The following is a 25,143-nucleotide window of genomic DNA, read 5'->3' as shown; positions in this document are numbered from 1 at the left end:
TGATCTCAAAGTACAGGCTCTTCCTTGCTTGCTGAGCATGGCTATAGCTGGCCTCTTAGTGTGGGTGTTGAACTGGCCTGAGTCCAGTTCAAATCAAATTCATAATTGCTGAACCCAGGCATCATCTACGTAAACAGAAATGACTGATTTGTGAAGATCTGGAAAGGATATCTTTGTACTCTCCAGTTCCCCCTTAATTTTTGTTGAGCATTAATTATATTCTCAAGGTGTAAATCTTTTCATATTTGTCATTGGGGGACCATGAATGTTACATTGATATTAATGTCCTGTACCACCTTGAGACAGTTTAGTCCCAAAGGGATATGTATATGTATGTGTGTAAATTTATTCAGTGGAGGGACTCAAAAATGTACTTAGCACACAAGAGCTATTAATATGTATGAAAACCATATTATGAATGACAATATAAATGAAAATTCTTCTTCCCCTGGCAATTTATATTTTTTACTTACACATTCTAAACCATAAGTTCAAAAACATTGGAAAAGCTGAATCTTACAAAAAGATGTTGTATTCCTCTCTTGTAAAGTAAACATACTTTACTTAAAGGTGCCTTTATAGTGGACTGTGGTGGAGAAGTATGGGTGTCCTGGTGGTGGGTGCAGTATGGTGACCTGCATTTGAGGAAGTGTGGTCCTATGCCTCTGAGTCACATACAGTGTTTATTGTAAACAAATAAACAAAAAAAACCCAAAAGATACTTTTATATTTTCATGTCAAATTAATTTTAATAGTTACATTTTATATTTTGAAATAAATGTGAAACTGTGTCCTTGCATTTATCATTAATTGCATTTTCCCCCTTTATTCACACTCTATATAAATTAGACTCCAGATAGGAAGTGGTTAATTTTTGATGGACCAGTAGATGCAGTATGGATTGAGAACATGAATACTGTGCTGGATGACAACAAAAAACTGTGTCTGATGAGTGGGGAGATTATTCAGATGTCTCCTCAAATGAATCTTATTTTTGAACCGATGGATTTAGAAGTTGCCTCTCCTGCCACTGTAAGTCCTCATATAAGTTTGTAATGGTTATAAATTTGTAATGTTATAAGTGCATTTATTTTATGTAGTAATTTTGACTTTAAATGAAAAAGATTAGGATTCCTTTTAAGAAAAATCTGCAATTCTCTTAAGAATGGACATGTCTGTTGATATACTTTGACAAATGTAAGAGTCAGGGGTTTTTGTCTTCTTTGTCTAGGTCTGTTTGGTAAAGCCATACACAAAAATTTAGCCCATGAAATTTTATAAAATTAAGCTTTTTCCCGCCAATAGCTTTCTAAAGGTTCTAAGAAAAAAACAGATGTACAGGTTGTATTTCTTTTATAAGCATTACCTTAATGATAACTCTTGTTTTTCCAGGTTTCCAGATGTGGTATGATTTACATGGAGCCTCATATGTTAGGCTGGAGACCTCTGATGTTGTCTTGGATAAATGCTTTACCTTCTGTGATAAGTAATATGCAGAAGGAATTTATAGTAGGCTTATTTGACAGAATGGTCCCTGTTTCTGTCGAATTTATTAGAAAGCATACAAAGGTAAGCGGGATGAAGTTTAAGATTTTAAAAATAAATAGAAAATCCAAATTAGTAAATATATCAGTTTTAATTTTTTATTATCAACTATGAGATATTAAAATAATTCCATAACTGGTTTGACTAAAAACTTTTTCCTGATTCACGTAATCAGGAAATACTTGGTATAATTATTCTCCAAAAGATATTTTAAATGAGGCATCTTAGACTTTAAGAAAATTAATAGATGCCGATCATTTTTCTCCTTAAAAAAAAAAACAAGATACACTTGACAACCTATTTGTGTGAAAATATGCTAAAATTCTCACTACTGATGAACTGTTGTATTTTAAATAGTTTCCATTTTTATGATTTTCTTTATTTTCCAAGTTTTCTTTATTTAAAATAAGTATATATCATTTTATAATCAGAATAGAGACAAATTTTAAAGTAACCTCATGTATGCCACTTAAAAAAATGGAGTGGATGATAGTGGAGGAAAGCATTACTGCTTTAGGCATCCTAAGTAAGGAATCTGCTGTATTTAGCGTGAGTGTATCTAATTGTTTAGGAATTAACATTTATAGATTAAAAACTGGCTTTTGGTAAGGGAAGTTATTCCTCTTTAGAAAGATCAAAAGAGGTCTTAAAGAAGGGGAATCCATTTTTCTTTCTTTTAATGCACCCTGGAAGTTGGGGCAGGGAGAAGGTAAAGAAGAGAAGTGATGGCATGAGTAGATCCTGTACCTCTAAAATACAAACAATCATGTAAGTCATTACCTTAATAATAATAATAATAAGTCTTCTCCTAAGTGTTGATGGCATTCTCACTAGGGAAGGCTTATCTAGGACTCTCATTTCTGTTTTGGGAGATGTCAACCAAACATCTTTTAGAATCACTTTGGCTCTGGAAAGTCTATAAGGAAACAGCACTGCTATTTCTCCTGCTATTAGAAATACAATAAGAAAATTTGAGGGCCTCCCTGGTGGCGCAAGGGGTTAAGCACCACACTATGAAGTAATAGTAGCCTCTGCAGCACCAGTTCAATCCCCGGCTGGCCAGGGAGCAACACACATGGCGCAGCATACCTCTCCTGTCTCGCCCGCTGCTCCCCTCAGCAGTGTATTTCAGTCAATCTGCCTGTTCTGTTTCCCACTCTGTCTCTGGTGAATCCTCTCACCCCACCCCCACACCTCTGGCCTGTACCCCAGCTCTTGTATGCATAAATAAATATTTTAAAAAAAAGAAAATTTGAGACAGAAGTTTGGCTCAAGATGTACAGATCCGTATAGCAGAGTTTCAGATCACATTACTGGAGATTACCTAAGGGGGAAATGAAGAGGAAAAGAGAAGAGAGCAAAGTTTAGAACCCAGGGTACATCAACAATTTCAGGGAGCAAGAAGAATAAGAGGGGTTCATTTTAAGAAGGAAGTAGTAGTATCAGAGATTATTAACAGATCATGTTGAGGTAGAAAAGGATTGGCACTCGTCCCCAGGAGATTTGGCAGTTAAGCAGAACGTGGGGCAACCTTGTTCCAAGCACTTTCAAGGAAAAGTCAAGGGTACTTCAGGGCAGTTGATTAAGGAATGTGGAGATACTGGCAAGGCAATGCCTGTAGCCTACTCTTTAAAGAAGTTTGTCTGTAATGGAAATATGTTGTAAATATGAATTGTTTCAAAAATAGTTAACCTGTATCTATTGAGGCTCATAAAATAAGCTGCAGGTTGTTTCTCTCACCCCCACTCCCCTGCATTGTCAGAGAATGTAGGTATTATGAACAACAACAAAAAAATCCATAAAATTGGAACATATCTTTTCCATAGAAAAACAGGAAAAAAACACTTTTAATGCAAGCTTTCTGCTATGCATTTTTGTCCTCTGAAAGAAATTACCAATGCCCTAGTTTACTAAGTAGTGAAAAATATTTTATTTGTAATAATAACTATTTGCAATTTAGTATTGTCTCAGTAACATTTAATCCCATTCTTAGTGAAACTCAGTTGTCATTTTTGCCTACTTATACACCGTCTGTGCCGCCAACTGCTTCGAAACTTCAAAGTTAATTTTTACACATTAACTATGCAACAGTAAGACTCTAAAGGTTGAAAGAGAGCTTGGAGGAAAGAAGATAAATGTTTATTGAGAACTTGCTATATGCTGAATGGTTCTTTCATTTATTTTATAAACTGTCATGGTAAGGCCCAGGAAAAGTAAAGTACATGACATTTATAGTACTCTGGTAACATTTTGTGCTTTTCAGGATTTGAATATATATTTCATAGGAATGAGTTTACTACAAGTATTGCTCTAGCTTCAAAGATGTTCTGCAATGGGTTTTATCTATTAAGTGTGTAAAGTAAAAGTAATAGCCTTCACTAAAAGATTTTTTTTTGATGTTTTGGTTTTTTTAATGGTGTAAAATAGAACCTCTGTCCTTTCTTAAATTATCTAAATGTTTAACAGTAACTTTTTTTTAAAATTTGAGATTCAGTGGAGAAGCAGTTAAAGAGCACACGGATGTGACATTCACCACTGACACACTCTGGACCTGGGATTGGTGAAAGCCTCAGCTTTCTATCAAATGAGAATTACAGCAGTAGTGCCATATATATAGCCAAAGAGAGTAATAGTGCCACATTAACCATATAGATACTATGGCTGTTAGAATTAAATAATATATTATTTAAATATTATTTGGTGGTATTTTAATTATCACCTAATTTGTTTTATAGATTTTTTTTCTAATATTTTCAGGAATTATCTCCTACTTCAGATACAAACTTAGTTCGATCCTTAATGAATCTAATAGACTGCTTTATGAAAGATTTTGCTGATGATGTCAAAGTGAAAGAGAGAAATGATCGAGAAACTTACTCTTTACTTGAGGTAAGCATCATTGCTTTTTGAATCTTGCAATAGAAAGAGATATCTGCTTTCCTCAGTGTTTCCTAAATAATTAACATTTTTCTTCCTGCATTGGAGACTGGACAATGAATAGTAACTGCACAGTGACAAAAAAAGGCCTAAATACCAGATGGTGGAAGGGCTTTGACTAGCTGTTCTATAGCACTATTAGGTTTAGGAGGAGCCTTGAGATCCCCTAAGATCTGTTCCCGAAAGCTTGAGTCAACTTTGACCAATCTCAGAAATGATCAATCCATAAAAAGTTAATGAGCACTTGACAGTGAGATTTATCTCCCCATCAGACTCCAATTCATAATAATTAAATTTTTTTTCTTGGTGTTCTTCCCTGTTTCATGAGATGTAAATATGTTAAATGAGTGTGGAAGCATATAAATAAAATTTGGATTGAAGAAAGCAAGAAAATATATGATCCATAAACATACTTTAAAAATAAGGTTAGTGAAGGACCTTGAATCCTCTCTAACAAAAGTTATGTGTTGCTAATGGTGGCATTTCTATATGTAGTCAATACTGTGTTCTTATTGCTTGCATTTTAACAAATTGTCAATTTACTTTTAAATGGTTTTCAGAGAGAGAGTCTGTGAGTAATCTAGGAATAGTTGAACAATGTTGAAGGAGTATCCCCAACTTTTATGAGCATCATCAAGACTATATCAGCTGTGGCATTAAAAGAACGATTTAAACAAGCAAATGTTTTTCTCAATTAGTGCAGATTCTTGTCATCGTGTTCCTTCTGTTGTGTCTGATGTAAATAGTTAGCTTACAGGATGGCTGCTTTTTAATAGTTATGTAATCAATGCTCAGATAATGATGACAATAGGTAAATGAAAGGATTTGAATTTCTCCTACTTTAAAAAAAGCACTGTATCAGGCCTCCCCAGTGGTGCAGCGGTTGAGCGCTGGGCTGTGAAGCTGCCCCAAGCCTCTGCAGTGCTGGTTTGATCCTCGGCTGCCAGGGAGGGTCCCACATGGCGCGCAGACTTCTCCTGCCATGCCCGGTGCTCCCCTCAGCAGTGTACTTTGGTCCTTCTGCCTGTTCTGCTCCCCGCTCTGGCTCTGGTGAATTCTTTCACCCTCTCGCGCTTCTGACTGTACCCAGTGCTTGTATAAAGAAATAAATAAATCTTTAAAAAAAAAAGCACTGTATCAAATTTTAAATATAAAATTTGATATAAAAAGGTATATATCATGGGATGAAATTTTTAAATATCAATTATCAATATCTCAATTTTTTAAATATCAAGACCCTGGCATATACTTAAAATAGCATGAGATTTACCAGACTTATTTCCTAAGGTTCACTATGGCTAAAATTTATACTTTGCATTGTATTATTTTCTCCAATAATAAGATTTTATAAGACATGCAATTTGATTTCTAAGAAGTTAATTATTATCAAAATTCTGTGACATTCTATTGCATATTTGTTTATTTCTTCCTTTCAGATATATTAATCTGAATGATCTAAGTTTCAAGAATATATCAGTGATTTCCCACTTTATCTTCTCACCTCTCCAATACAGGGTATTTTCCTGTTTTCATTGATCTGGTCCGTTGGTGCTTCTTGTAAAGATGATGATCGAATGAATTTTAATAAGATTCTTCGAGAACTAATGGACGGTCCAATTACTGAACTAACGCGAAATAAATATAAATTACTGAGTGGTACTGAACAAAAATATTCAAAAGCACTAACTGTCCCATTTCCTGAAAAAGGAACAATTTATGATTATCAGTTTATCCCGGAGGTAAGCGTTCTGAAGCAAGATTTGTGACTGCCAGCCTGGCAAAGTCTCATCCAAGACAAACTCAGCACAGTGGTTCTGTGGCCACCTTCAACACCACTGTTCACTTTAAGAGATAGTAGCAAATGGAGTAAGGTGTGCAGGTTTTGAAGTCAGACACACCTGGGTTTTAATCCTAGTAAAGCCTTCCTTTCTGCATGACCTTGGATGTGTTATTTAATCTCCCTGAAGCTTGTTTTTCTAACTGATAAAATGAGGTAATAATAATGTCTAATGAGCCAGCAGTACTCATTAAATAAACTTACACATTATGAGTCCAGCTCTAGGCACATACTGTTCAAGAATATATCTTAGAGGCTCGTGGTGAATATTAGCATATCATAGTTTCAAAGAAGTCCCATGAAACAAAACTGGCTTAGTGTTAATTAGTACTTCCCAAATGGATTGGAAAATACAACCTGGATAGGGTTTATTTACTTTTTTGTGTGTGACAGCTCCCAAGTATGATATTGGTGATGAAGTGTAGGAATATATATTGTTTAAATATGTACAAATGTTAAGTGAATTGGGATCACTCCATACCTCAAATGGGCAGTTTTATCCTTTCCCCTTTAATAAAGATAACACCTTCCTATCTCCAAATACTTCTTTAAGAAAATTTCATTTTTCTAAAGCTTCTCTTATATAGAGAGTTGGGACTCGGAAGGAATTGGGACCTTTGAAGGAATTGGGACTCAGATTATTACATGACTTCCCCACCATCACATTGTCTCTAAATGACTGTCCATTTTGGGTTTTCTGATTCTCAATGTTTCCCTGATTGTGACAAGAGATTCATATTGAAAAAGACTATCAGGAATGTGGAAAGAGAAATATTTCTTCAACAGTTCTATAAAGTTCTTGAAATTTCTTTACAATTTTCATACTAATGTGAATTCAGCCTCAAATATGCCAAACACTGTGCCAGAAGTTAGTGCTGCCCCATTCACTTCCTAACCTCTCAGAGGACAGTCATGCAGCATGCATGTTTGAAACTGGTAGGTCCTAAATGATTTTGCTTGTAGGACACATGAAGATGGATGGAAGGGAGGGTCTAAATTTTGATGTGCTTTGAGTGACTAGGAGTTTTGATTGTATATTCTTTAAGAAAAAATAGTCATGTTTTTCTTATGAGAGTTAGCGTGGTGTTTTTGAAGTATTTTTTCTTATCACATAAAGTTAAACTTTCAATATACAAGCTAATGGGATGCAAAGATACTATATAATGTTAATTCATAATAATATATTAAGAAATCTCTGCTTTAGAGGTCTATTGCACAGCAATGTGAAAATAATTAACTCTATTGAACTGTAAATTTTTAAATGGTTGAAGGTAAATTTTAGTTCAATTTAAAAATGAGGAAATATTACCTAAAATAAGCTGATGTTGTAATACTGTTACATAAATGTCAAGCAGTATGCAGCTGATGTTCTAGTTAACAACAATTATGCATCGGTTAACATTTCTTGAATAAAATTCTGTACATATTCTTTATTGACTAGTTTGAATTTTCAGTGCTTTTAAAGAACATATCTTTTGGCTAAAATAACTGATCTTTGGCTTGACATAATTTGTGGCGGTTTCAGGGTATCAAAAATATCACAGCATTGACATTTTATTTATATCAAAGTCTTATTTTTCCAGAGCTTTTAAAAGTATTTTAAAACAGAACATTCACTATTTGACTCTTTATTATTGATAGGGAATAGGAAGATGGGAACCATGGATAAAGAAATTGGAAGACGCTCCTTCAATTCCTAAAGATATGCTGTTTAATGAAATCATTGTACCAACTCTGGACACAATTCGATACTCCAATTTAATGGCTTTGTTGACCACTCATCAGAAACCTTCAATATTTGTAGGACCAACAGGAACTGGAAAGAGTGTTTATATTATTGTAAGTTTCATAGAAATCTCCATATCAAAATGTGCATAGTATTCTTAAGAATGTTATTTTTTAAAACTTCCTGAAATGTTCAATACTTTAAAAATACTCAAACATTTTGATCTTGAAGTCACACAGTATTTTTGTGTAATTGCCTCCTACTTTTAGAATATTGCTTAAAGATATGATGCCATTTTATATCACTAACTTATTGTCACATCTGTTTAGACATTTTAATAAGTATAGCTTGTTCAGTGTAAAGAATTTCACCCTTAAAATGTATGTTTCAATTAATTGCACCTGCTCTTTAACTTTTTCAGTTACTTACTATCTAAGGGAGTTCTCTATAGTGATAAGACTGATTTTTCTGAAAGATTTCTGGAATCATACACATTGTGTGCTAGTTAAGATAATGCTGTTTACTATGACAAGTAATGTCCTAAATTTCAATAATTTGACACAGCCTGTGTTCCCTTAAGTTTGGATATTCCATGTCAGTCAAAGACCAGTTCCTGCCTCAAGTTTAAGATTTCTGAAGGCAGGAAGCTGACTGGAATGAATAGTAAATGGCACCTCCAGCCTTTGACATGGAAAGTAAGTACTAGGCCAGTTGAACAATGTGGAAGATAAGTGGACTAGAGCACTCTTGGAACGCTATTCTAGATGACTGTCTATGATAGGTAGGGAGAAAACTCCCTTAGTAAATATGTCATCCTAACTTAGGTTAGAGAGCCATGTAGTGTGGGTGGCCCTGTGGGACATCCAAAGAACCTACATGTCTGTGCTACTCAGAAGTAAGCATTTAGATGCTTGCCGTGACAGTGGGCAGGACAGCATGAACCAAGAGAGAAGCACAGTGATATAGGTGAAGTAGATCTTTTGCTTCTCTTCCTGTAACTCCACCCCCTATACCAGAGTACAGGATAGGAGAAAAGGTTGAGGAACATGAAGGAGCCATCAGAGATCCCTCTTCACTGCGGGTTGCCAGCCCACTCGCATTCCCTCAATTTAGGACAGTGCCTATATCTAGTTTTTTTTTTTTTTTATATTTTAATTGAACACTTTAAGTCTTTTAGACAGTATTTGAGCATATAATTAAATAATTGCCCTGGTATCAATAAATCAATGATTTGTTAAATAATCTTCCTCACAACAGATTAAAATGAAACATTAACATAAACTAAATGCAGTATATATCAAGGAATATCCAAGAGCAATGGGGCTAGGGCGTTGGGAAGTTCAGTTTTAAAGCAAGGTCTTGATTTGGCCTGAATTAAAAAAAAAACAACTAAACATGTAGAAAACAAAGGGATTCACTAAAAAATACTATTAAGGGGGAATAGAGACATGACATGATTAAAGCACTGGTTGGAGAAAATAAAATTTTTTGTCTTTTGTAACATTGAATTCAACCCAGGAAATAAGCTTTCCAGGCAACAAAATATTAGACTTTTAACAAAACTGGGAACATACCTTGCATTTTATTTTGTAATCTGCTTTTTTTCTACATAATAGATTGTAAATATTTTCCTATTTCATTATTCTTCTACAAGGTGATTTATAGAACAAAACATCTTGATTAACAATCACTGTAGTTGCACCTGCTTTCCAGACAATTCCATTTTGAAAATGCAATCATATCACTTAAGCATACTAATTTGCAGTCAGACAACTTGTTATATAAGTGAAAAGATAATAAACTTCATAAAAAGGATATTGATGAGAGGGACAAAAGGCAGTCCCAATTCTTATCCCATCTCTGAGAACTAAAGTTTCCTTACCCTCTGAATCCCTGTGACCTTATGTTAGAAGGAATGTGTGCTTTGCCTGGTGGTTTCGGAAAACAAAGCAGTCACATGCACTGAGCCTGAATGAATAGAGACTCCATTGACATGGTAACTATTTCTCTTGAATCCATCTCTATTCATGTTAAGACACTTAAAGGTTAAATTAGTGTGTGAACTCTGTTGCGTAGTGTTTATTTTGAAATGTCAAAACACAATTCCAGCTATGGCTTGTTATGTTCTGTTTTATAGAATTTTCTTTTAAATCAACTCAATAAAGACATCTACAAGCCTCTGCTAATTAACTTCTCAGCACAAACTACAGCAACTCAAACTCAGAATATTATCATGTCAAAACTGGACAAAAGAAGAAAGGGAGTTTTTGGTCCTCCATTGGGCAAGAAAATGGTAATTGCTCTCTGTTTCTGCATCTCCAGTACAGCACTGGTCCTGTACATGAGCACACTGAAATCAGAAGGAGGAAACCAGATGAACTGGGGCATGACATCTTTTTGTACAGTATTTTTAATCTCAAATTTTGGTTAAGAAGTTTTCCTAAAAGCATGACCATATTTGTATGTGCATTAGACTACTTGGCTTTAAAACAGGCACTTGCCCTTTGAATTAATAGTAAAATACTCATTTGAGAAGTTATCTATCTAATTCTCTCATTAACATTTTTTCTTACTAGAAAATCTTTTCTACTTATTCTTCTGGGCCTTTAAACAACTCAGCTGTCAACTGACTTAGCTGTGTTTTTCTGCCATGAACACTTTCCTCATCCTTACCCTCATTCAGAGTTTATATTCACTTTAAAATCACACCTTTTTCATTTATTTTAATGTTTTAAATATGTACAAGGATAATTACAAGCCTTATTAAGAAACAAATTATGTGAGAGGATTAATAACTCCTAAATTACTAGCTATAAAGGTTAGTAATGAGAATGTATCCCATTCCTTAGAAACATAGATGTTATGAGATATTGTTCTTGATTTGAAAAGATACCATCACACACTTCTCACACACTTATTCTAAAGAAGACCATCTACTCGTTGGCTCAACAGTATTTAAACAATAGTATATAAAAGTTATATTAAAATGTTAATATTTTCTAACTTCTCTCTTTATGCTCAGGTTGTCTTTGTAGATGATGTCAATATGCCTGCTCGGGAGGTGTATGGAGCTCAGCCTCCCATTGAGTTACTCAGACAGTGGTTAGATCACTGGAATTGGTATGACCTCAAAGATTGTTCTATGATTAGACTAGTGGACATTCAAATCATGTGTGCTATGGGACCTCCAGGTACATTTTCTGAGTTTGTAATTATTTTGATTGACTATTTCTCTGGCTCTATCTAAAGCGAGAGTTGGAAAGCGAGACTGTCTCTCTGGTTCTATCTAAGTGAGACTATCTCTCTGGCTCTGTCTAACCCGCTGGACTGTACATATGCTTGGTAACATAATTGTCAGCCCTGTAGGGTGAATGGTCTTGGTTGTTGGGGCTGTTCTCTGATCAACTCTTTCAAATCCTTTTTCTCCCACTTTTTGGAACTTTACTCCCCATTTCCTATATCTGCTTTCTGACAACCTAGAACCCCATAGGGCAATGCATTTTCCTTTGTTACAATCCTTAAAGTTTTAACTGTATAAAATGTCCCTTGCTTCAGAGATCATCTTTCCTTCACCTCAGCGAGTGCCATTCTAATGAGTCTTTGGAGTTAGACAATGTTGAGGGGAATTTAGGAAGGAAATAGCAAAAATCATGATCCTTTAATTTTCTGATATAAACTTACAGTTCAAAAGAATCTCTATGTAGGGGAAATCTCTTATGCTGGAGTATCTAAAAGGACTTGATTCAACTAACTAGACATCTTTATTCTTTTTTCTCTTCCTGAACTCAAGAGGGTTTGTTATTTTTTGTTTTAACGGCTATTCTCTTTGTACTATTTCTTCAGGGTCTCTCTCCAGTATTTGTCTTCTGGTCCCCTGACTTTTAAAGCATACAGTTTGCGCTGTATCAGTAACCTCTCTCAAGATATTTCCTGCACCACTTCTAAAGCTTCCCCCACTCTTTCTTTTTCTCAAAGATTATTGCTCTTGAATCTTTGACTTCAGTTCTGTTTTGCCTCTCTGCCACCACTCCAACAGTCATTTATATTATGTGTCTACTTTCCCTACCTCTGCAGGCACTGGACAGAGTAATAGATTGTAAATATTTTCCTATTTAGAGAGGATAGAGGAATAGGCTGAATCCATGAGGTAATCCATGGAGTCCTCTTAGACTCCCTGTTCTAGGACTACCACCATTTCTGAGTGTTCCCTGGAAGGAAAGGTTGAAGATAGATCCAGAGTAGATGATCTCTCTTCTGCACTCCTTTCACCATCTCCTTAAACTTCCCCAGGAAAATCAGGGTTCATTATAACCTTCTAAATACGTATGGTATTCTTAACTGTTTTGATCTATAGAGAACCAGTTATGCTTTCACCCATTACTCATGTTTTGGGAATCAGCATCATATAATTTAATGATAGAAGCAAAATATAGATTACCTGGCTTTAAGCAAATATAAAATACGAATCTATACTTTCTACAAAACATACTAGAGAAATTACATACTTTAAAATCATTTCTTTACCAAAGATATCATAATAGTATCCCTTTAAAAATCCAATGCAAATTGCCCATATATTTAAAGATGTTATTAGTCAATATTACAAAATGATGTATTGCATTTTAAGTCAGTTATTAAAACCCCATATTTGAAAATATCATTTTCTGAAAGTGACATAATTCCCATGTTCTTTCAAATGCAAGTAGCCAGCAAAGTGGCCACATGGACCACATAGACTATACTTAGGGAAATTTATTTTTCAAGATGTAAAGAAAGAATTAGTCTACACCAGGGTTATACTGAATTTCGGTGATTAGGGAAGGATCCTAAAGCTTGGTCAGTTAGATTCACCAGATTTAGCTTACCAATAATATTGCATATAGTATATTAGTATTGTATGTTCTATCTTAATAGTATATATTGTAATGAGCATATGTATGGTTTACTACTCTGAGCCATGAGTCTGCCTGGTCTGATTTTTTTTTGATAAGATAGGTGAGACTGAAAACTGCATTTAATTGGTTGAGTTCATTCAAATAATCCAACAAGAAAAATAATGCCTTAAGTTTGGGGTAAAAACTGTTTTGAGGTTGGGGTTATCCAAACATTTGGATTACTCTTAACTACCCTATGTGCTATAAATTTGTCCATATTTCAAGGTTTTTATTTTTTTTAATGTAAAATTTAGAGAAAATCTTTTGATATATACTAATGACATTATTAAGATTTATACTTTTTAATATGTAGGTGGTGGTCGAAATCCAGTAACACCTCGATATATGAGACATTTCAACATTATAACAATCAATGAATTTAGTGACAAATCCATGTTTACAATCTTCTCTCGAATCTTAACTTGGCATTTAAAAATCTGGTAAGTGATATAAAATTTATATTCTCCATTAGGGGATATAAGATCTTTTGGAATCAAATCATTATAAGTAGTGCTTCTCAAACTTTTCAATGAGCACATCCCTAGGAAAGAAAAAAGATAATAGGTAATACTGCTCCTCTCTACTCCTCCCATTTTATGGGGACATAACACAATGGGACCAGTTCATCTTTGTTTTTACCTTTACTGTCTGAACTCTTGTATGTTAGTCTAAAATTACGTATAAATTTTGCGTTCTGTGTATAATATGTTTGACATGCCAATATTTTGAATTTTTACCATGTAACATTTTTTATTTTAAATATTTTATTTTATATAATTCTTACATCATTTTTCATTTTTGCACAATGTATGCATTTTCATTTTGGTTATATTCCTCATAAAATTGCACCCCCCTTATTTTGATCCTAATCCCTCCACTTCCCCCCCCCCCCAGTAGTGTATCTCTGGTTTATAGTTGCTTGTTGATTTTGATTTTTACTTTATTGTAATTAGTCTTTTTCCTGGTCCCTTATTTAGGTCTTCTAAATTCCTGCTATGAGTGAGATCTTCCAGTATTTTTCTCTTTCTTTCTGGCTTATTTCGCTGAGCATGATCCCTTCCAGCTCCATCCATGTTGCTGCAAATTGCATGAGTTTATCTTTTTGATTGTTGAGTAATATTCCATTGTGTATATATACCACATCTTCTTGATCTAGTCATCTATTTTTGGGCATTTGGATTGTTTCCATAGCTTAGCTACTTTAAATAGTGCTGCTATAAACATAGGGGTGCAGGTGCCCTTTTGAATTAATGTTTCTGCGTCATTTGGGTAAATACCTAGGAGTGGAATTACTGGATCATATGGAAGCTCTATCTTTAGTAGGTTGAAGAATCTCCACACAGCTCTCCATAGTGGTTGGGCCAGTTTGCACTCCCACCAGCAGTGCAGGAGAGTTCCTTTTTCTCCACATCCTCGCCAACATTTGTTGTTGCTAGTTTTTTTTTAATATGTGCCATTCTCACTGGTGTAAGATGGTATCTCATTGTAGTTTTGATTCACATTTCCCTGATTACAAGTGATGTTGAACATTTTTTCATATGCCTCCTGGCCATTTGTATTTCCTTTTTGGAGAAGTTTCTTTTTAGCTCTTCTGCCCATTTTTTTTGACTGGATTATTCTGTTTTTGTTGAATCTCATCTGCTCTTTGTAGGTTTTCATGATCAGTCCTTTATCATTAGTGTTGTTTGCAAAAATGTTCTCCCAGTCGGTGGGGTTTTTCTTTGTTTTGGTTATTGTCTCTTTTGCTGTTCAGAAGCTGTTTAATTTGATGTAATCCCAGCTGTTTATCTTTGCCTTCACTATCACTGCTTTGAGTGATGTGTCTGTAAAGATGTCTTTGAGGTGCATGTCATATAGTGTTTTGCCTGTATTTCCTTCTATATATTTTATGGTTTCAGTCTTATGTCTAGTTCTTTAATCCATTTTGAGTTGGTTTTTGTGCATGGTGTGAGGTAGTAGTCAAGCTTCATTCTTTTGCACGTAGAGACCCAGTTTTCCCAGCACCATTTATTGAACAAACTTTCTTTGCTCCAGTGCATATTCTTTGCTCCTTTGTCAAAGATTAGTTGACTGTAAATCTATGAGTTTATTTCTGGATTTTCTATTTGGTTCCATTGGTCTGCGTGTCTGTTCTTGTCCCAATGCCAGGCAGTTTTGATTATTATGGCTTTGTAGTATAGTTTGAAATCTGGGGGTGTGATGCCTCCATTCCCTTTTTTTTTTTTTTTTTCAGGAGGGCTTTGGCTATTCGGTTACCATGTAACATTATTAATGCCGGAAAGACATGCTAGATTTATCGTCCAAGTTCACCGTAGCCTTGGAGTATGGACCCTGGAAAAACCCTCCTCCCTAGCTCTAGAAACTCAGTGTTTCTCCACAAGTTGGGAGAGGTCAGGGAGCCTAGTAGACCTGGGCAGTGCAAGACTTGGCTCCCTGATGCCCATTTTCAGGAAATTGTCATTCTTTTCCCTTTCCAATGATGATGGAGGACAATTGGCTTCTTGTTTGGACAGAAGTTAAACATAGTCAATTTTGCCAAATGGGAGTTCTTTACTTATGTTCTTTCATTCCAAATCAAAGGCCCTTTGCCTTTTTTTTTTTAATCCTGACTCACCATTTCTTTACAACTCTCCATTTTCTTTTTCTCTTTTCCTTATTTTGTCTATATTTTTATTGTCTTCCTTCCCTTTGTCTGAGAACACCCATCTCACTAGTATGTTTCAGCGATTCAATCTCTGTGCAATTGAGAATGCCAGCGAGTAAAAAAGGTTAGAAATCATTTGTCTAGTAGATGTTGGATTTGAGTTACATAATATGGGGTTTTGTCTCTTTTATTTAAGTAGTTTGAGTCCATTAAAGTCTGTCTGTTCTAGGAGACAATTACATGGTAAAGATTGGAAATGGATTTTTAGAGGTGAAATTAATGTTGTATCTATACATGTTGATTTATAAAGCTGCATACCTGAAATTTATATAATGTTATAATGCATAGTGTTACTTCATTTTTTTAAAAAAAAAAGTAAAATGGATTAGTCCTACTTACTCACTGGACATAGAATAAAATAATGAATGGAAACTGACTTTGAGAGAACTTAAAATTCTTTCATTATTAGAACAAGAAATAATTCTATAAAATAAATGAATAGATTTAATCCAAACAAAAATGTATGCTAGTCATTCTAAATGTTATTTATGTGTCATTCTATATCTACTAACATTTTTCTTTCCTTTTATTTTAAAAATTTAAGTTATAAATTTCCAGATGATTTTCTAGATTTGACCACACAAATTGTAAATGGTACTATGACTCTGTATAAAGAAGCAATGAAGAATCTCCTGCCTACTCCAGCTAAATCTCATTACTTGTTCAACCTCCGTGATTTCTCCCGGGTTATTCAGGGAGTTTGTTTGTCACGACCAGAAACAGCAGAAACCAAAGACGTGATTAAACGACTTTGGGTTCATGAGGTAAATTTCTACTGATCTGAAGTATGATTATGCAAGAAGTAAAGATCTTACCATTCTGGTGACTGGGTAAAAAAATATATTCAGCAGTCTATATTATTGAAATACATTCACCTATTTGGCGTTTGACCAATGAACAATATAATTAAAAAACCACTAATTTTCTCTATTTTTTAGGAATTTCTGTTAATTTAGAGATTGTTTGAAGTAGTTATCACTTTGCTGGAATAAATCTCCTTTAAGTGTCTTAATTCTTGTTAGTTTGACTTCAGATAATTTTGAGATGAGATATTTTTCATGGAGCTGTTTTTCTAAGAAGTGTACATGTTTATAAGCATTACTTATTGTTTTGCTAGATGCCAAGAGAACTGCAAAGGAAAATGGTTTTAAGATCATAAAAACTATATAACTAGTTTTTGGAAAGAGGTACATGAGTGAATATTTTCTTGTAAAAACTTGTGTAGGGAGGGAGGAAGGGATAAAATAAAAAGGAGACAGAATCCAAAAAATAATGCATTAAAAAAAAGTTAACTATTTCAGAAAGGTTTTATATATTAGGCAAATGTTATGAAGTAGGAATGAAAGTACCATTTCATATTTATATATAAATAATATAGCTATTTTAATTTTAATAATGTAATTAAAAATCTATAATGGTAATGTGCTACTGTGTTAAAATCATGATCTTCTACAGAGACATACTTTTCTTTTTTTAATTTTTTTTAAACTATATTTGCTTCCCACCCCCCCCCCCGCCCCCTCAGGTTGAGTCCCCATAGAATTTCCTTCCCCAGAGATCATGCTCAGTGAAATAAGCCAAAAAGAAAAAGAAAAATACCGGATGGTCTCACTCATAGCAGGAATCTAGAAAACTTAAATAAGGGACCAGGAAAATGAATAACTATAAGAAAGTGAAAATCAAAATCAACAAAAATCTATGAACCAGAGACACTTTTTGGGGGGTGGGGGGCGGGAGGGGAGGGATTGGGGTCAGAATGGGGGGTTGCAATTGTATGGGGAATATAAAAGTAAAATTTATTATAAAAAAAAAGAAATAATAAAAGTAAGTTTTGAAAGTATTGAAGACAGAGGAAGGGGTTAACCTTATAATGGAGGATTTAGGAAACTGTACTAATTATTTTGGGTAAACTAAGTTTGTTATAAAAAACTTGAGGGCCTCCCTGGTGGTGCAAGGGGTTAAACACCACACTGTGAAGCTATCCGCAGACTCTGCAACACAAGTGCAATCCCTGGCTGGCCAGGGAGCTACCCACATGGCGCAGTAGACCTTCCTGTCTTGCCTGCTGCTCCCCTCAGCAGTGTATTTCATTCAATCTTCCTTTTTTGTTTCCCACTCTGTCTCTGGTGACTCTTCATACCCCCCACACCTCTGGCATGTACCCTAGTTCTTACATGCATAAATAAATGAATCTTTAAAAAAAAAAAAAAAGAATTTCCTTCCCCAAGGCACCCATGCACCATCACCACTGTACAGAGACATACTTTTCAAAAGGGATTTTCATCTCTGTAGACTTTTTAATCTACAATTTGAATTCCTAAATCCTTCACACTAAAATATGTGCCTGAGTAAATGTCCTCTTCATATGGAAATTTGGGCCATGGAAAGGTTCCTGAAAGTGATTCTTTCAAAAAGTATGAGATTCTTATTGTACTTGACTGTCATTTAATTATTTGAGTAGGATTCATATTCTGGAACATGGACCCAGGCTATAGGTTTGATAGTCCACTTGGATAATAGAAATATGCTTGCAAGGTGGACAGGGAAAGATGTCACTGACTTCATTAAAGGACATTTTGCCATGGACCAGATCTCCAAATCTTACTAAAGGAAGGAGCTAGCATCCTCCTTTTCAGGAAATTTGCCCTTGATTGTCATTCTGCCAAGAACATTCCTCCGCCCATTATCCACAAGACTTGTCCACTTACGTCCTTAAGATTTCTGCTCAAATATCCCCTTGTCATAGAAGCTCATCTTGACCTTCTTTGTCCTCAATAGCTCTTTGTCCCTCACCTCACTTTATTCTTTATAACACTGAACATCACTTGACTTCTGTATTTTTGCTTATTATCTTGAGAAGAATAGGGCCTTTATGAAAGATGCAACTTTATTCACTGCTTGTCCCAGTGCCTGACACATGGCAAGCACTCAATATATATTGTTGAATGAGTGCATAAATGGAGGAAAGAAAGTAGTTTTACTATGTATAATATGTTTTGTCATTTGGAACTATACATGCCATTACTATCACCCCATTGTGGAGAAGTTCATATATCCTGACAGATATTTGGGGTATATACAATTACTTTTCAGCTTTTTCAGATCCTATACTGCCTTATGTGTCAGATTTTAGAGTTTTGACAACAGCTGTTAAGCTCCTGGGCCATTTAATTAGGTTCATAATGTAACAACTTGTAATTCTTAGTGACAACTTTGCATTCATATAACATAATGAATTTAATTAAGTCCTCTGTTCAAGACCTTGCATTAACACCCTGCTTCATTGCTAGGAACTCAGAACAAAAATCCAGTGGCCCATGACACTTGTTTGTGTACCCCTCCCTTGTTTCCGTTAGATGTTAGACTGCCTTCTGCTCTGTCTTTCATGCACCCTTCACCAGCAGCACAGGCCTCTGGATTGTCTCTGATCAAATTTCTGCTGTCTCTGGGCCTCCCCGGTGGCACAGCGGTTGAGCACTGGGTTGCGAAGCTGCCTGCAGCCTCTGCAGTGCTGGTTCGATCCCTGGCTGCTCCCCGGCCACTGGAGGAGGGTCCCACATGGCGCGCAGACCTCTCCTGCCGCCCGCTGCTCTCCTCAGCAGTGTACTTAGGTTCTTCTGCCTGCTTTGCTCCCCGCTCTGGCTCTGGTGAATTCTCTCACCCTCCCGCGCTTCTGACTGTACCCAGTGCTTGTATGTATGTATGTATGTATGTATCAATCAATCAATCAATCTTAAAAAAAAATTTCTGCTGTCTCTGATCAAATTTCTCCTTCTCGATGAGGCCCACCAACCACCCTTATACCAGCTCCAGCCTCTCTTGACTTGCTCCATTTCTCTACTTTCCATAGATTTCTTATAATTTATCAAACTTTCCTGTGCCCTATGATTCATTAGTTATGTTTATTTTCCATCTCCCACTGATAGCATGCAAGTTCCATGAAGACAGATTTTTTTTTTCTCTCTCTCAGTGACTTATCCAGTGGTGACAACATTGCTGACAACAGTACATTATGCTCAACATTTCAAATAATATTAAGTGATTGAACTCAACACTCTAATTTGTGCTTTATTTCTGTTCATTCAAAAAAGATTGCCTAAGGTTCTAATATATGTCAGACTACTTTAGGTTTCTCTTTCCTTTCCAGACATCTTTATCACACAAGAGAACCTAATATAATTTAACTTAGTGATTCTCTAGGAGTAACTCTTGCTTACTATTTTGCATTCCTTTTGGCTTCCCTGTGACTGAAACATCAGTGTGCATACATCTGGTTTTCTTGTTGTATATAGATTTTTTGCACAAGAAACCCAAGGAAAAAGAGAATACTTGGTTTCTGTCAATCTATAAATCAAAGTTAAAAATTTTCATGCTTCAGAGGGCACTATCTAGAAAGTGAAAGACAATCCATAGAATGGGATAAAATAATTGCAAATAATATATCTGACAAGTACCTAATACCCAGAATACATATAAACCTATTACAACTTGATAGTAAAACCTATTACAACTTGGTAGTAAAAGACAAATAACCCAACTTGTAAGTAGGCAAAGGAATTAAAAAGACATTTATCTAAAGATAATATACAAATGGCCAATAAGCCCATGGGAAGATGTTCATCATCAGTTGTTGGGGAAATTTATGTCAAAACTGCAGTGAAGTACCTCTCACACCCATTAGGATGACTGTAGTCAAGCAAACAAAAATCAGTGTGGGGAACATGATGAATGCTTATAAATTACTTGTGGATTTAGGGATGGAGAGGAAGTTTCTTCCTACCCCTCTGGGTTCTTCTTGGGCTGGAGAAATAAAACCTCCTTAAAAGGCCTTTCCCCAAATAGAGTCCCATTGGGGGTTAGGACTTCAACATGTGAGACTATAGAAATTCAGTCCAAAACAGGTGACATTCAAAGCAATATTTGAGAAAATAGGTATTAGGTAGCAAGCCTGACTATTTCTTGTACGTGTTCATATATCCAGATATTTGTTTTTAGAGATTGTCCTCTGCAGTGCCTTACAACAAAATAATTAACAAATGTCCAAACAAATAATATCTATTGATTTGAGAAACATTTTCAACATGTTATCTGACTTGGTAAAAAGAATGATCACTGTAAGGGAATTAAAGGATCCTAGATACCAGTGCCTAGCTCTGTATCCATATCTGAGTGACCAGCACAGGCAGGTCACTTCTTTAGTTTTTAGTTTTTCCTTGTTTAGTTCTTAATACTCTTTGCATCTCTACCATTTGTTTTAGTCACCCCAGATTACCTTTATTTGTTGATAACTTAATGTAGCTATTTTGTTACAAATACATATGATAAAATTAATATTTGAAACAAGTGTTACTGTCAGTCCTGATTATTTGGATATGCTTTAAAAAAAACTTACAGACATTTTCTGAGAATATTTTTTAATATTATTTGAGATTAGCCTAGAAATAGTAAATCAGAAAAAAAAAAAAAAAGAAAAGGAAAAGTTTCTAAAGCTGTTTCAATTGTTATACAGGTCCTTAGAGTGTATTATGATCGCCTTCTGGAAAATGCAGACAGGAGTTGGCTTATCAGTTATATTCAAGAAATTTTGAAAAACTACATGAATGAAAATTTTCATGAACTTTTTCATAGTTTGGATTTTGATAATGATGGAGTCGTGGAAGAAGATGACTTGCGCAGATTAATATTCTGTGATTTCCACGATCCTAAGAGGGAGGATACCAACTACAAAGAAGTAGCAGATGTGGATAATCTACGAGTGATAGTGGAAGCTCACCTGGAAGAATTCAACAATATGAGCAAAAAAACCATGAACCTTGTCTTGTTCCGCTTTGCCATAGAACACATCAGTAGAATTTCCAGAATCCTGAAGCAGCCTCGTAGCCATGCTCTTCTGGTTGGTGTCGGAGGGAGTGGACGGCAGTCTGTCACCAGACTAGCTGCCCATATGGCTGATTATTCAGTATTCCAGGTTGAAATCTCTAAGGGATATGGTAATACTGAGTGGCATGAAGATTTAAAAGTGATCTTAAGGAAATGTGGTGAAGGTGAGATGCCTGGTGTCTTCCTGTTTACCGATACTCAGATTAAAAAGGAGTCATTTCTAGAAGATGTCAATAATCTTCTCAATGCTGGGGAGGTTCCAAATCTCTTTGCATTGGATGAGAAGCAGGAGATATGTGATAAAATGCGTCAAATAGATCGTCAAAGGGATAAATCCAAACAAACAGATGGAAGCCCCATAGCTCTTTTCAACATGTTTATTGATCGCTGTCGCAACCAACTACATGTTGTCCTTGCCATGAGTCCCATTGGAGATGCATTTCGGATTCGTCTTAGGAAGTTCCCTGCTCTTGTTAACTGCTGTACAATTGACTGGTTTCAGGTATTGTCATGTAAATTTTAGATAGAGTTCTAGAAATGTTGTCTCATCATCATGATAACTTACAGACTCCCTCTCCAAAAATGTAGTTTTTCTAGCCAAAATGTAGAATTTTCTAGCCAATAACAATGCATTTTGTGAAATTGTAATTGAAGAAATTATCATAAAAGAAAAGCATGTTATTATTCATGCACATAATCTTTGACTTCAATATATTATAGAAAGTCTTATTATAACTTTGTGTATTGTTCAGGTTCCTGACTGAAAACAAAGTGCCAACTGGAAGACTTTACTTAGGAAAGTTGAGTGAAGGGACTGTTAGTGGAGGTATAGTTAGGGTTAAAGCAACTGAATGAAGGTTTTGGAGAAATCAGGACATGACGGAACAGCAGAAAGATATTAAAAGGGCTGGATATTAAAAGGGTGTAGGGAGGAAAGTGTTTTACTGTAGTTTGGAGTTGTGAAAGTAGGAATGCTGGTAGGAATGGAAACTGGAAGCATAGACCTCAGCTTCTGGTAGAAAAGAAAGGAAGGTGTAAATAACCCTTCCTCTTCTCTACAAGCTCTTTCCATTAGCCAAACCTAATGAGAAGTCAAAAGAAAGAAAACCAGAGTGACATTCTTTTATAATAAACCTCAGTATCAGGAATTTCCTAGAAGAACAGACAAGAGTGTAGGATAGGAAATCTGTGGGCTGTAGGAGAGATCCTGTGAGTGAATTCTAACACACAAGCATTTTTGACCTTGGGGAATTTACATAATACATCTGTACCTCCATTTTTCTGCTGTTACTGTATGCAAAACAATGTAAAACATATCTGTTGAACCCTTGCTTTGTAGCATGTCTTATTCTAAAATGAAATAGGCAAGATCTCTGATCTCCTTGAGCTCACTTTCTACAGACAATTAGCAAAAAGTAATATAATAATTCCATTATACAGAGTAACATAAAAGGAGTAAAAGGCTTTCTGAATCGGTGACATTTAAGAGGAAACATGGAAGACAAAAAGTACCAGTATGGAGAGGGTCTGGGCAGAAAGAATAAATTAATGAAGGCAAGGGGCTAGGTGGAAAGAATGGGCAGGAGAGAGAAAATCGCAGTGACAAGAGCAGAGTAACTGAGGGGGCTGTGAGAACCAGATGAAGTAGAGGTTTATAAGTCAGTTTTGGATTTTCTTTTAAGAATGCTGGGAAGTCTTTGAAGGATTATAAATTGGGGAGTGTGAAATCAGCTAGTTTATAATTTGGCAGCTCTGTGGAGCACACAGACAGGGAGGCCACTTAGGACACTTGAAATATTCTGTACAGATGATAACAGGGAGTTGAGTTGGGCTATTTTTGTAGGTAGAGAAAGAAGGAAACATGTTTGAGGGACAGTGCCTGGTACTAATGGAGTGGATGTAGGGTTGAGGAAGAGAAGAGAGATTAGGGGTGATTGCCTGCATTTTGACTTAAGCAACTGGTTGGATGGTGGTCATTCTTACTAAGTTGGGAGAGATTGCAACACTTTAAGTGGGAGACAGGAACCACATTTTGGACTCCTTGAGTTTGAAATGCTTGTGAGAGAAATGAAGTTACTCATATGACTCTAGTTGATAGGAAAGGATAATGGCATTTACCTCAGAGAATTGTTGGGAGATTTAAAGGTGATAACCCCTGTTAAAGGCACAGGTTAACAGACATTTTATACTTTTAGTTCCTATTCCTGCCATACTCAATGAACATTTTCTCTGACCCCTGAACATACCATAAAGAGTTAACATTACATGTACTAGCTATTGGCTCCCTGCTCTAGTACTTGGGGAAAGTTCTTCATGAAACAATCACTCTCATCCTTCCCACATGCTTTCACCTCCTTTTCTGACGTTGACAAATTGTGAAGGACTGCAGTAGCACAGACTCCTGTTAGTAACTTTGATCTTCTGCTAAAGCATGTATCTTAACTTTAGTCATGGCCTGAAGATGCGCTACAGGCAGTTGCCTCGCGTTTCTTGGAAGAAATTGAAATGTCAGAGGAAATACGAGAAGGCTGTATTGAGATGTGTAAAAGCTTCCATACTTCTACTATAAATTTATCAACATCCTTCTTTATTGAACTGCAACGACACAATTATGTGACTCCTACCTCTTACCTTGAATTAATCTCCACCTTCAAACTGTTGTTGGAAAAGAAAAGAAGGTAAAAATGAAATGTCATGTTTCAGAGTAAGCTATGGGAGTTTTAAATATTTGTATGTACAAAAATGACAGCTATGATGTAATAGAGATACAAAATAATATATTTAAATCTTTAATAATTTTCCCCACAACCATTTTTAGGGTAGGGATCAGATCTTGGTCTTACTTATCTTGTATAGACTCGTTGCCTAGCACATCATCAATGCATCGCATTTGCTGAGGGAGTGAGATGTGCTAGTTAGATTTCAGGTAATGTCCCAGAATACTTTGACGTGATTGCAAGCCAATAAACAACACTAAAGAGTAATTTTTCTTTGATAAGTAACTAGATAATAACATACTCTTTAGATATTCAACTGCTAAAACCCAGAGATAATCACTGAATGTACATAGCTTTCCTTCTTTAAATAAACTCACATTTTAAAACATCAATATGAGCATCGATAAACTAATGTGCTGTAGAAAGTGTCAATACAATCTTTTTGTTGTTCTTGAGAGTGATTTTTACATGCAGAAGAATGTATTCAAGTTTCATTGGTTCTAGAAATTAATGTGCTATAAAATATAGAAACATTAATTAAGCAAAAGTTAGAAATTTGGAGATTTCAGTGATCACCTTCAAAGAGTTCTTAACTAATTTGATCACATTCAAATTTGATCACATTCAAAACATGATTCAAAATTATTTTTGCAATTGTAATTTTTAATTTATTTTGATGTTCCTTTTAAGCATTTAAAAAAGAAAGCCTCCCTGGTTACTTCAATAATTTATAAGTCCAATAACTTAAATTTGTACATGTGATAAGCCTTAAGTTCTTTTAAATTTTCTACTGTTATCCAACTATTTGCTTAAAAACGCAAACCTAACTCTACTGATCAATTACATGGTTTGTGTTGAAACTA

The 25,143-nt window shown here is 35.3% G+C and overlaps 1 protein-coding gene across 1 annotated transcript in view; it reads left to right on the top strand.

The window, feature by feature from the left end:
* The window catches only part of DNAH7 (dynein axonemal heavy chain 7), a gene marked incomplete at both ends in the record, with an annotated part of 235,690 nt that overhangs the window by 107,485 nt on the left and 103,062 nt on the right, over positions 1–25,143 (top strand). The window contains 11 exons of the mRNA XM_084248143.1: positions 850–1,032; positions 1,393–1,569; positions 4,303–4,434; positions 5,997–6,221; positions 7,961–8,158; positions 10,183–10,338; positions 11,068–11,236; positions 13,293–13,419; positions 16,228–16,447; positions 21,193–22,065; positions 24,012–24,241. Coding sequence (XP_084104269.1) covers positions 850–1,032; positions 1,393–1,569; positions 4,303–4,434; positions 5,997–6,221; positions 7,961–8,158; positions 10,183–10,338; positions 11,068–11,236; positions 13,293–13,419; positions 16,228–16,447; positions 21,193–22,065; positions 24,012–24,241 — 2,690 coding nt within the window. The remainder of the gene's footprint in view (positions 1–849; positions 1,033–1,392; positions 1,570–4,302; positions 4,435–5,996; positions 6,222–7,960; positions 8,159–10,182; positions 10,339–11,067; positions 11,237–13,292; positions 13,420–16,227; positions 16,448–21,192; positions 22,066–24,011; positions 24,242–25,143) is intronic.

The sequence above is a fragment of the Talpa europaea genome (genome assembly GCF_964194135.1).
Source record: "Talpa europaea genome assembly, chromosome: 1".
NCBI classification, from domain to species: Eukaryota; Metazoa; Chordata; class Mammalia; order Eulipotyphla; family Talpidae; genus Talpa; species Talpa europaea.
This window is presented reverse-complemented; position numbering and strand designations above follow the sequence as displayed.